Source organism: Carya illinoinensis, chromosome 7 (genome assembly GCF_018687715.1).
Source record: "Carya illinoinensis cultivar Pawnee chromosome 7, C.illinoinensisPawnee_v1, whole genome shotgun sequence".
In the NCBI taxonomy this organism is placed as follows: Eukaryota; Viridiplantae; Streptophyta; class Magnoliopsida; order Fagales; family Juglandaceae; genus Carya; species Carya illinoinensis.
Genome location: NC_056758.1, coordinates 10,419,599 through 10,431,769, shown reverse-complemented (window position 1 = coordinate 10,431,769; position 12,171 = coordinate 10,419,599). Strand labels below are relative to the sequence as shown.

General features: G+C 35.9%; 2 protein-coding genes across 5 annotated transcripts; both read left to right on the top strand.

Moving 5' to 3' along the window:
* Positions 1-403: 403 nt before the first annotated feature.
* LOC122315015 (aspartyl protease family protein 1-like) lies at positions 404-7,516 on the top strand. 4 transcript variants are annotated; one of them, XR_006243927.1, is made up of 11 exons: positions 404-999; positions 1,103-1,238; positions 1,647-1,882; positions 2,050-2,274; positions 2,383-2,518; positions 2,615-2,688; positions 2,765-2,864; positions 2,965-3,116; positions 3,358-3,429; positions 3,516-3,596; positions 7,371-7,516. XR_006243927.1 is itself a non-coding variant. In XM_043130691.1 (11 exons), exons 1-11 carry the CDS (start codon positions 656-658, stop codon positions 7,394-7,396), a joined length of 1,488 nt encoding a protein of 495 aa, XP_042986625.1. In that variant the 5' UTR covers positions 406-655; the 3' UTR covers positions 7,397-7,516. The 4 variants fall into 4 exon arrangements, 3 of the variants coding, with proteins under 3 accessions (XP_042986626.1, XP_042986625.1, XP_042986624.1); XM_043130691.1 differs by having other exon boundaries at positions 406-999; positions 2,965-3,022; XM_043130692.1 differs by lacking the exon at positions 7,371-7,516 and having other exon boundaries at positions 3,516-3,736.
* LOC122315017 (aspartyl protease family protein 1-like) lies at positions 6,238-11,052 on the top strand. The gene is made up of 10 exons (XM_043130696.1): positions 6,238-6,805; positions 7,371-7,515; positions 8,306-8,538; positions 9,075-9,299; positions 9,525-9,660; positions 9,753-9,826; positions 9,914-10,013; positions 10,090-10,150; positions 10,463-10,534; positions 10,638-11,052. Exons 1-10 carry the CDS (start codon positions 6,495-6,497, stop codon positions 10,832-10,834), a joined length of 1,554 nt encoding a protein of 517 aa, XP_042986630.1. The 5' UTR covers positions 6,238-6,494; the 3' UTR covers positions 10,835-11,052.
* Positions 11,053-12,171: the final 1,119 nt, after the last annotated feature.

The window sequence follows — 12,171 nt, the reverse complement described above, 5'->3', positions numbered from 1 at the left end:
GATCAAGTCAAAATCGAAGTTTCCGATTTCCTCCTCCTAATGCTTTCGGCCGATTCTATCCCTATATAGTTGAACCATTGATTTTCACCCCTAAATTCAGTAACAGAATCTCCTGCCATGTCATATATAAGCCACGTGTACATTCACATATCAAAGGCCTTTGTCAGTAGGGGTGGTTTGTGGCCACCACAAATCCCAGTAGGTTTGGCTACCATAGGAAAAGGATTAAAGTGATTTAGTAAGATGCTTTAAATTATAAAATTCTTTTTATTATAAAATAAATATAACAGTTGGGGGATTTAATTTTACAAAATATTTAGTTTAAACTAATAATAAAAGTAAAACAAGGCTTTTGGGTTGATTTTCCCGCGCCTGTGTTTAATGCGTGCTGTTGTGCATTTCTCATAACTTGCAGAACTGAGAAAAACAAAAGCAAGTGTGGGGACACCCAGAAAGTCCAAAACTACTGCACCAAATACCCTTTTGCACTCGCCGCTCGCAGAGTCACAGTTGCAAGATCCTCCCCACCTCCATCACCAACCCCAAACACTCTCTCCGGGAACCGAGACAGAAAACCCCAACCCAGAACGCATTTTCTTCTTTTTTGTAGTTTCCAGGATCTGTGTAGTGGGGTTTCCCCACTCTGTATTTCCCAATGCATGAATCTTTCTGGCGTTCCCAACCTAACATGTTCTGTTTCTTTAAACTTCTCCTCCTCCTCCTTATCTTCTTGATCTCTTTCTTGGGTGCCCATTGCTCCAGCCGTGGCGGCCGCATTTTCAGCTTCAAGATGCATCACCGCTTCTCTGATCCGGTTAAGAAGTTTTCTGAGACCGCCGGATCAAGGCTCTCTCCGGCCCCCGCGAAGGGCAGTATCGAGTACTACGCTGATCTCGCCGACCGTGATCGCATACTCCGCGGCCGCAAGCTCTCTGAACTCCACGAGCCGCTTGCTTTCTCCGACGGCAACTCCACCCTCCGTATCAGCTCCCTGGGATTGTATGGTTCTATGCCTGTTGTGCTGTAATATGTAATTTCTTTGTTGATCTTTTGTGATCTTTTACCTCTCGTTTCTTTCGGGTTTTGTGGAGGTTTCGTTCAGTTTGCATTACACGACGGTGCAGTTAGGGACGCCCGGAGTGAAGTTTATGGTAGCGCTGGACACTGGGAGTGACCTGTTTTGGGTTCCCTGTGATTGCAGCAGATGTGCCCCTACAGAGGGCACAGTTTATGCTTCTGTATGTTCTCGTTCTCTCATGTTTAAGCCCTGAGAATAGCCGTTTCTTTTCTTTTTCTTTTTTCTTTTTTTTTTTATGGGGAGGGGCAATAAATTATTTGATTCCTTGGAGAAGTCAAGAGATTTCTTTAGTATTTGGGGGTCCGATTTGATTCTTGACTAAGCGATAAGCCTTTGTGCGCACCCATGAGTGTAGGGTGGGAGAATACTAGATTAGGTAATATCTACTTTTTGTTTTCAAAACATTGTTGAAGGCACATTGAAAAAAGTTTGGAAAAAAATTCATCTTTTCTTTTCTTTTTTCACTTGTAAAAAAAAAAAAAAAAAGATTCTCCCTTCTTGTTTCTTTTCATGAATGCTTTTTTGCTGCTCTTCCATTGATTTTCAATGAAAGCAAGTTACTCTACAGGATTTTGAGCTTAATATATACAATCCTAAAGGGTCGTCAACGAGCAGAAATGTTACTTGCAACAACAGTCTGTGTGCACGCCGTAGTCGATGCATTGGAACATTCGACAATTGCCCTTACATGGTCTCTTATGTCTCAGCTGAAACGTCTACATCTGGGATATTGGTAGAGGATGTTCTGCACTTAACAACAGAAGATAGTTATCAGGAACTTGTTGAGGCAAACATCACATTTGGGTGAGTTCTGTGATTAGCTCAACTTATCTGAATACTTAAACCCTATTCCGGCAACAATTATTTTGATGAGTGCTTATTGGAATGTTCTTCTTTTTCCATTTCTTATTCCCCCATATCTCCCTCCCGCACACCTATTCAGAGATTAAGATACAACATGAATTGTACAGCTGTGGGCAGGTTCAAAGTGGTTCATTTTTGGATGTTGCAGCTCCCAATGGTTTGTTTGGGCTTGGCATGGAGAAGATATCAGTTCCTAGCATTTTATCTAGCGAAGGTTTTACAGCAAATTCTTTCTCCATGTGCTTCGGACATGATGGAATTGGAAGGATCAGTTTTGGAGACAAGGGTAGTCCTGATCAAGAAGAGACCCCTTTTAATCTGAACCCATCACAGTAAGTGGTAATTTCTTGTTACTTTGTGCCAATTGATAATCAATCTAGATTGATTATGTTCTCTCTGATACAGGGTTTTTATCTAGGTCTTTTTGTCTTTTATTGCAGCCCAAACTATAATATTAGTGTTACTCAAATTCGAGTTGGCACAACTCTAATTGATGTGGATTTCACTGCTCTTTTTGATTCTGGTACCTCTTTTACATACTTGGTTGAGCCAACCTATGCCAGGCTTGCAGAGAGTGTAAGCATGTAAAATGATTAAATTTATTTTACTTGCTTTTTATACATTATATATATGTCGAGTGCTGGAACTTAGCAGTTTTATATTCTTTGCCAGTTCCATTCACAGGCACACGATAAGCGGCATCGACCAGATTCAAGGATCCCTTTTGAATATTGTTATGATATGAGGTTCCATTTAGTTATATCCATACTTCAGTTTTGGTTTCTACCCTCCATATCTAAAGCTTTTCTTTATTGTGGGCAGTCCTAGTGCCAATGCTAGTTTGATACCTAGCATGAGTTTAACTATGAAAGGTGGAAGTCAATTTGCCATCCATGAGCCCATAATAGTCATCTCCAGTCAGGTACTGTTTTGGTTTAGTTTTTGTTTTAGTACTTCAGTACTATTTTATTTTTGTTTATCTATAACTAATACAAAATATCTTTCCTCCTATTGATATGCAGACTGAACTTGTTTATTGCCTTGCTGTTGTCAAGAGCAGAGAACTGAATATAATTGGACGTAAGTCTTCGATATTGCATTTGACAAATTCTCACAATGAATTGGGTGCACATGTTATATTGCTGCATGTAACTCAAGTACAAACCTGGGCGAGGTTAGTGTCTGGGAGTTCTTGTAGTACTGAAAATTTAACTGACCAAATAACAGGGATATACAGGGTTTATTTTTTGCATGGTACCCCTTGCTAATTATTGATGAGAGGTCCATGTTGGGTTTCCCAATGAAACTAGCTAGAATCTTGATCTCAATTAGGATCAGTAGTATGCTTCCTTTTGTTTATCTATTTCTCTATGAACTCTGCTTACTTATAATTCAGTAATTTCCTCTATATGCAGAAAACTTAATGACTGGTTACCGTGTTGTATTTGACCGAGAAAAATTTGTCTTGGGCTGGAAGAAGTTTGATTGTAAGTGTTGCTCTCACGTATGCTTATATTGTTCTTTCAGGTTTTGATCTATAACCTTCTCAACCGCCCTTTGGGCCCTTATGCAGGTTATGACAAAGAAGATCACAATATATCTCCAACAAAGCCTCATGGTACCACGGTGCCTCCTGCTGTTGCCGTTGGACTAGGTAACACCTCTACTCCAGAGTCTACAAAAGAGACCGGGAATAGTTCCCATGGTTCGGCTGCATGGCCATTGTTCTGTAGTCATACTTCTCTGATTTACTTCAGATTTCTCATTATATTGTTTCTGCTGTTGTAGCTTTTCTATGATCATTTTTTTTATACCAATTTTAGTTTCTCGACCATAGTAAGATTCAGGTCATATCCTTGTATCATATGTTGATATAATTCGCCCCTTTAAGATTTCCCTTTTACTCCATACTTGGGTTCCCATTACATTTGTTCTTTTGCTCATGGTATGCCAGAATATCTCTATCCTGTCTGGTGTCTGCGGAAGTGGACCGTTGCCATTTCTGCCCTACAAGTATTTTCCCAATTGTTATCATTATCATGACTTTCATCATATAATCATCAGATGATGGACTCGTATGCCTCATGTTCCTACTTAAAAGTTAAAACTTCTTCCCTTCCTTCAAAAAAGCAGATACAGATGTTTCAGTGGCCTTTTATTCTCCTTCTAATGGTCTTTATTTCAGTGCCATTTTGTCAAAATTGTTTTCTTTTTTTCTTCGTATTGTGATTTTGTTTTCCATTCTATAATTACTTTTAGGACTGACTGTCATATGGATTTGATATTTGCTACGTAAATTTCTGCCGACTGCCGGCTATTCGCCGTAGATTGTCATCAAACATATTCAACTCTTGAAAGTCTGTAAAATTAGCACCAATTTCGGTCAAGTAAACCCTTACACGTTAAGGGACCATCATTATCATTAGGTAGTGGGAGGGCGGCCGCAGTTTTGGACCTCTCTTTAAGCTAAAGTAGAGTTTTTGAACAACCAAGATCGGCTATATAGCCTATAAATTTTTTGAGTGGTATAAATGCATAAGTAATGTTGTAGACTTGAACGTGAGGTCTCAATTGTGGGAGAGAAAAGATAAATGATATTTGTAGTTATAGGGTTGTTGCTTAATTTTTTGAAAAAAATAAATAAATATGAGATATATAAAAAAAATAATTTTTTTAATAATAAACTTTTCTATATTTTCAAACGATAATGAGACGTTTATGCATTTAACAATGGAAAAATATAGTTGTAAGCATAATTGTGCACTAATATGATGTGATTAGTCAAAAATTAGATTTTATTGAAAACAGTGTTGATTTAAATTTTAAGTATGAATAAATCAGTATTGATATACAGATTAGTGCGCGACTATGCTTGAATGTAGCAAAACTCATTAACAATTATATAAGAAAATACTATTTATTACTGTCCCAATAAGTAAGTACGACCAACTTTCGGTCGACTAGGACATGTCTTCGAAGCTTCTTGCACAGAGGAGAAACGAGACTTGAAAGCTTCTTGGGAATTCTGTACCATACATCTTTTAGATAATATTTTCTTTAAACATTAGACTTATTTCCTTGAAACATATCCTGATAACAGTATGCAAAATATTTTCTACAAAACTGCCTTTTAATAATAATAATAATTTATTATTATAATTATTTTATGATGACTCTTTTGAGCGTTCAAAGTGGAATTATATATGTAATTATTTATATATATATTTTTATATATTTTATTAATATGACTGATTGTATATTTTTTTAATATAAAATAATTTCATTTTACAAGTCATCATGGCATAATTACGCCAATACTACTTAAATCGAAGTGGTTGGAACTGAGGTCGGGCCAGCTCCAGCCCGGTCGCCGTATAAACAGTGGGTGTTTGACACGTGGTGGCCCGCGTTCTATTTATTCTTTTTTAATTTTACGTTGATTTTTCCAGCGAATGGACGTCAACCCGCTTTGCCAACTACCTCCAACGATCCTGTCCGGTTTAACATTTTATTTTTCAATAATGCTAAAGCCACCGTTGAAATGTCATCAGCATGCTGATGGATTATTATTTTTATTTAATAATTAAGAATTTTTAATAATATTTTTCATTTTTTCTCTTTTTAAATATGTTTAAGAGTATAAAAAAACGTATGAAAAAAATGTTGAAAAAAAGTCATTAAATCTTATCGATGACATCTCTTGTCCTATGACTCTTTATTTTTATAGAAATGTCTTTATATTTTCATCTCTATAATTTATATAAAATGATGATACACGTGGTACTCTCTTACCATCTATTTATTATTTTAATATATTTAAATTTTTTATTTTTTTTATTAGATGGGAAGGAGCTATTTGGTAGCATTAAGTAATAGTCATTTTCTTAATTAATTATTAAGTAAATAAAAAAATAGTGGTATAATGGTAATAAACATATATATGCCCCGCCAGGTATTACATATTTTCAGATTGGCCCAACTTTCTCTCAGATGTTTTCAAATTTTTTGAAATATAATGCTGTAATGCATGTGTAATAAGCAAGACATTAATTTATAAAATGTGTTTTTAAATGGTGGAGAAATACGATAAGATAATAGAAGAAGAGAAATTCGAGGGAAGGGGACATTCAACAGACAGGAATAAGAAGGTACCCCCGTACTTCTTTACTATAAATGATGTTTTCAGATCACCCGCGGTTTTGTCTTCGCATTCCACAGCTAGAGAGCGACCTTTGACTTTAGAAGCATGCATCCACCAAATATATAGTTAGGATTAGGACGCCTCTCTCTCTCTCTCTCTCTCTCTCCCCTCCCCCACCCTTCCTCTGTGTGTCTGTGAGAGTGCTTTGTATTCTTCTTCCAGGCAATAAGTGGGAACGCGTCAACTTCCTCAGTTACTTGCCAGTCTATAATACCTTCACATTGGTTCATACTATGTCTGCCTAAAATTCACTTTTCCTTATAATATATCTATATATATATAGAGAGAGAGAGAGAGCTCTGATATTACACACTCTGCAACATCGACAACCACCACCTCAACCTCAAAGCCATGGCTTGGCCTCCTTTTACTTCTACCACTTTATGGGTACTGTGCGTTTTGTTTTTGGGTTTGGGTTCCCGGATCTGTTATGGGTTCGGGCCGACGTTCGGTTTTAACATTCACCACCGGTTCTCCGATCCAGTTAAGGGAATTCTCGGCGTCCATGACCTCCCGGTGAAGGGAAGCGTGGACTACTACGTCTCCATGGCCCACCGTGACCACTTAATTCGCGCCCGTCACCTCGCTGTCATCGACGGCCAGTCCTCGCCGCTCACCTTTGCCAATGGAAACGACACGGTTTTGATCAGCTCTTTGGGATTGTACGATCCTTAAGCCATTCCTTATGTATATATTATTAGTATTTATTTTGTTTGCTGGAATTTTAGTGACCTTTAGAAGAATTTGGGTTGTGATTGTTTGGTTGCTGAGAAAGTGGAGAAAAGAAGAGATAGGAGTTTTATGTTTGCTGTTGCTGGATGCTAACGGGTCTTTTAACTTGTTAGACGAACCCAATAACTTAGTTGCTACTACTTGACGTGGATTTTACTTCTATTAACCTCAAAATCCAATAATTATAGCCTTTTCTTTTCTTTTGGTAAGTATTAACTCAACTGGATTTTAGATGGGAAGGAACTGTTTGGTAGCACTTATTTTTTTTTCACTTCGATTTTCTTGCGTTTCTATATAATTTATTATCGGAGACGGAAATAAGTTCTTAGAGCTTATCTTTATATGTGAAAATTATGGATATTTTTGGTTTGAGATTTCCCTTAATTTTCTTGCTGATCAAACAAGGAATGAAGGTATATGTTTTTCTTCTCCAGTTCTCCCTGACACTTCTGTACTAACCAACCATTTATCTCAATGTTCTTCTTGGTGTTTCAGTTTGCATTATGCCAATGTATCTGTAGGGACACCAAGTATGTCATTTCTTGTGGCATTAGACACTGGCAGTGACTTGTTCTGGCTACCATGCGATTGTAAGAAAGACAGTTGCATTAATGGCTTGAAGTCATCATCATCTGGAAAGGTATGAAGTTCTGCATGTACTTAGAAAAAAAACACTTACAAATTGATGTGACTTGATGTGAGATGTTAGATCTACTTTACACAATAAAAAGAATTTTATAATCTAACATACCACGTTAAGCCACGTCAATTTATAAGTTTAGTTTTGTAGGATTCTTTGAAGACGAAGCATGTCTCATGTTATTTACTTCTAACTTTTTTTATTTATTTGCTCGGAATCATGACTGTTAAATATATTGTTTCAACTGCTATCTGGAGTTATTTATATTTATATTTTTTATTTATCTTTCTCTTCTCAAAATTATACTGAGTCTAAAATTCGTGTGTTTTTATTTACTTCTATTTTGCTTAGTTATGTGTCAGTCTGGTATAGCATTCATGCTTAAAACTCATATTGACTTTCGTGCTGCTACTATTTGGGATCTTCTAATCATGCATCTTTGTGAAAGGAGAGCATTTGGATGAAGGGAAAATTAACTCTAAATTTCCAAATCATTAATGACTACATGTGAAATTATTTAGTCTTTACTCAATATATATCGAGTTTTCTTTGCCACACCCAGAAAATCTATTTATGTGGGGTCTATATTAAAAGCTTTTATTGTTCATTAACATCTGGATAAGTCAGTTAAGTGCATATTGGCTAAAATCTTATGATCTAACCTACACAACCTTGGATTTATATTGGACTTGTGTTTGTCATGTATTTGGTTGTTTTGGTGGATTGCTGGTGAAAAAAGCTTTCAGGTCCTGAATTCTTTGATAATTACTTAATCTTTTTTATCAAGCAGGAAATAAAACTAAACATCTACAGCCCTAATACTTCATCAACAAGCACAAAGGTTTCCTGCAACAGTACCTTTTGTGAACAAAGGCAATGCTCATCAGCAAATAGTAACTGTCCTTATGAAGTTGTGTATCTTTCTAGTAACACCTCATCTATGGGGGTCTTGGTAGAGGATGTTTTGCACTTAGTTACAGATGATGATCAAACAAAAGTTGTTAATGCTCAGATTACTTTTGGGTATGTTTCTTCATTACCTTGTGACCAATAATATTTGGGGGAAATATTTGGAAAATCTGGTTTTTGTAATATCAAAAAAATTTACTGTACCAGGTACAGATGGCAAGCTTCTGAAATCAATATGATGTGTTATATCATTAGTGATATCAATTTTTAAAATGGGATTATAATTAATTTTCTGATAAAATGATAAAGTATGGAGAATGTGATATTTTGACAAATGAAGATCACATGGATAATAGATCTAGAGTTTGGAATGGCTTTTTCTCCTCAAGTAGGAATGATTCTGTCAGGAGTGAAGAAGTTGTATTTCTTCTGTCATACAGGAAGGTACCAGAAACCTCAGTGATAAAATCAGAAACTTATATGTCCAAGTTTTTAAACAATCATCAACGCTTTTCATCTCCTTCATTGATGGTTAACATAACTTTGTAATTTCTTGAAGTTGCCTCTTGTTTTTTACCTAGTATTCAGATCTGTTTGGCAGATTTTTGTTATCTGTGGCCTTTCCAATCTGACCTCTTGCCTTGTTGCAGTTGCGGTCAAATTCAGACTGGCACATTTTTGTCGGGTGCAGCACCAAATGGTCTGTTCGGGCTTGGCATGGAAGACATATCTGTTCCAAGCATCTTGGCAAGAAATGGGCTAGCTTCAAATTCTTTTTCTATGTGTTTTGGAGATGATGGGACTGGGAAAATCAATTTTGGAAATAATGGCAGCTCAGATCAAAGAGAAACTCCATTCAGTGTTAGGCAATCACAGTAAGTTATTTTTTTAGTTTTTTTTTCCCTAGGGAACAGGGATGGCGAGATATGAACCCCAGATCTGACCCTTGAAATGCTGGGGTTGAGTCCAGTTGGTCCAAAGGCCACTGGCACTTCTTAATATTGCAAATGCTAATGGGAAAGCTTTGTTTAGTTTGGCAAGTAGACTTATATGTGATCTGAATCCCATGCTACTTGTAACCCCTGGGAACTTGTTATCAGCCCAACTTATAACATCAGCATCACTCGAATAACTGTGGGAACCAATGCTTCTGAGCTTGAGTTCAGTGCCATATTCGACTCTGGTACATCATTCACACTCCTGGGTGACCCTGCTTATACTTTTATTTCAGAGAGTGTAAGTTCTTTAAATAACGCTTTTCTGTGAGATTAATTATTGGGAAAATTAATTTTATAACGTGATTATCTTTGATTTACTTTGTTAAACAGTTCAATTCCCAAGTCCAAGAAAAGCGGCATTCACCTGATTCTGAGATCCCCTTTGAATATTGTTATGAACTAAGGTGATGTAGTTTGGATGTAACCCCTTTTTATTTCGTATTAATTTTGTCCCTTCAACTCCAAGGCGCTGACTTCCACTTTATATGCAGCGCAAATCAAAACAACTATACAATTCCTGATATGAATCTGACAATGAAAGGTGGAGACCGATATTTTCTCAATGATCCCACTGCAGTGGTCCAAACTCCAGTATGATCTCACTTATAAAACTTCAATTTTCTAGTCCTACGCAACTTATGCTAAAGTTTGATGTTATTGTCTCCAGAATGGTGGATATTTGTATTGTCTGGCTCTTCTCAAAAGTGAAGATATAAACATCATTGGACGTGAGTATCAATATCTTAGTTAATTTTCTTTTTTGAGGAGTAAGAATATTTTTTTTATTTTAAAACTTGTTTCTATTAATGAGGACACATTTTCATGTTTTGTCATTTTGGAATCTTGACCTTGAATATATTTTTTATAAGGCGACTAACGGAGATGGCATCTTGTTGTATGATTTAAAGGAGGATCTTATTCCTTCCTACTTATACCTGGATAATCTTGGCCCAATGTATAACTGAAAGCCATTATGTATCCTCACATATTTGAATTGAAAAATTGCCCCTTACAGCTTGAATTTATTTATTTTCATCCAGAAAACTTCATGGTTGGTTATCACCTAGTTTTTGATCGTGAGAAGATGGTATTGGGTTGGAAGAACTCAAACTGTGAGTGAAATTCCTGTTATTTTCCTTTTTTCTCCTCAACATGCAAATTTTGCTTCCCCTGGTGTGCTCTTTAAGTGGTTATAATGAGGCTTGCTGTCATCAGGCTACAATGATGAGAATTCGAACATTCCCACACCATCACACTCTCCTGCTGTTTCCCCTGCTCTTGCCGTCAACCCGGATTTCAAACAAAGCAGTGGTAACACTTCTCCTATACCTGTGGGGAATCATTCACCCAAGTGGAAGTCCTTTACTTGCACACTCACGATTCTTCTTATTTCATATTTAGCTATTGTTTGATCATTCTTTTTATATGCTGAGGTTTTGTTGACCCCCCAATACAGAACCATTTAGAGGCATTTTCTTTTCCTTTTGGCGCACTAAAGGGATTGGAAGCTTTGTTTGTTGGCTTCCTGTTTTTGGTGTTTAGTGGCATTAATTTGAACATTGGATTATATGTAATATAATTTTTTTTTTGGTTATTATTATTATAGGCAGAGACAGTTGTTATATTTCGATTTAAATTTTGTGATTTTGCAGCATTTCTATTAATTCCCTTTTCCAGGCTGAAATAATGGATATCTCCTTTACTAGATACTATAAAAGATTTGGAAAAAGACAATAATATTCAGCAAGCTATCTTTCACTCTCATCAATGAAGGCAGAAGATGCAATTGTAGAAAATGGGATTAATTAGAACTGTTTTCTCAACATTTAAGGGCATGTTTGGATGCTTGAAGTATTCCAAAATTTTGTTAATAGTGGTGAACTGGTTGAGTGAAAATGTTTTATTGGGTTTTATGAAATGATTAGAGAAAAAATTAAATAAAAATATTTTTTAAAATAAGTATTTGTTTTTGAGTTTTTGAAAAATTTAAAATTTAAAATAAAAAAATATTTTATATTTAAATAATGTTTATGCCAAAATTTTCTTCTCTATGAGTCAAAACTATAAAATTGTGTGTAGATCCTATACATATAAATACAAATCTCACAATGGCCCAAAACGGAGAGTCTGGAGTTCATAGTTAATGCAACAGACACGTCTTATCCTTTTCTTTTGGAGCAGTTCTTTCCTTTTGACATGTGACACACGTTATCTGCTTCAAATAAAGGGAAACTTTTAAAAAAGTTTGTATTGTCACATTTTCTTCCAATGTTGACTGGTAGTTAGGGTTAGAATTTGACTATGATAGACTCGAAAAGCCTAATTCTGAACTCCAATTCTGGTTAGAAGCGGATTCTAATTCTGAAACTCCAATCGGAGTTGAAAGCGGAGGTTGGAACTTGAATTGGGCTTGTCCAAGGCCCATGGCCTGCTGTTTCGGGCTGGGCCGAAAAAACTAAATACAATTTATATACAATTTAAATAAATCAATAGGATCAAATTAAATCCATAATCTAAAAAATGTATACAATTTATACATTTAAACTCAACAAAAGGTAAAAACGTCATGACGCAAGCAAAAATACCTAATTCCTTAGAATCATAAATATTAAAACACGATCATGCATGCGGCAAATCTAAATGCACACTTCTGCAAAGTGCAAACAATTAAAAAGCACAAGAACATATACTAATGAGTTCTTATTACAGTAGATGGATATTACAAATTGACAACATAGACTTACACTGC

Bases quoted from the DNA above. Each gene is read 5' to 3' on its own strand.
- LOC122315017 (XM_043130696.1), top strand. From the start codon at position 6,495: ATGGCTTGGCCTCCTTTTACTTCTACCACTTTATGGGTACTGTGCGTT. The intron at 7,516-8,305 runs GTATGAAGTTCT...TTTATCAAGCAG, and splicing joins AGTCATCATCATCTGGAAAG to GAAATAAAACTAAACATCTA. The intron at 10,014-10,089 runs GTATGATCTCAC...TATTGTCTCCAG, and splicing joins CTGCAGTGGTCCAAACTCCA to AATGGTGGATATTTGTATTG.
- LOC122315015 (XM_043130690.1), top strand. From the start codon at position 656: ATGCATGAATCTTTCTGGCGTTCCCAACCTAACATGTTCTGTTTCTTT. The intron at 1,883-2,049 runs GTGAGTTCTGTG...TGAATTGTACAG, and splicing joins GAGGCAAACATCACATTTGG to CTGTGGGCAGGTTCAAAGTG. The intron at 2,519-2,614 runs GTAAGCATGTAA...ATTCTTTGCCAG, and splicing joins ATGCCAGGCTTGCAGAGAGT to TTCCATTCACAGGCACACGA.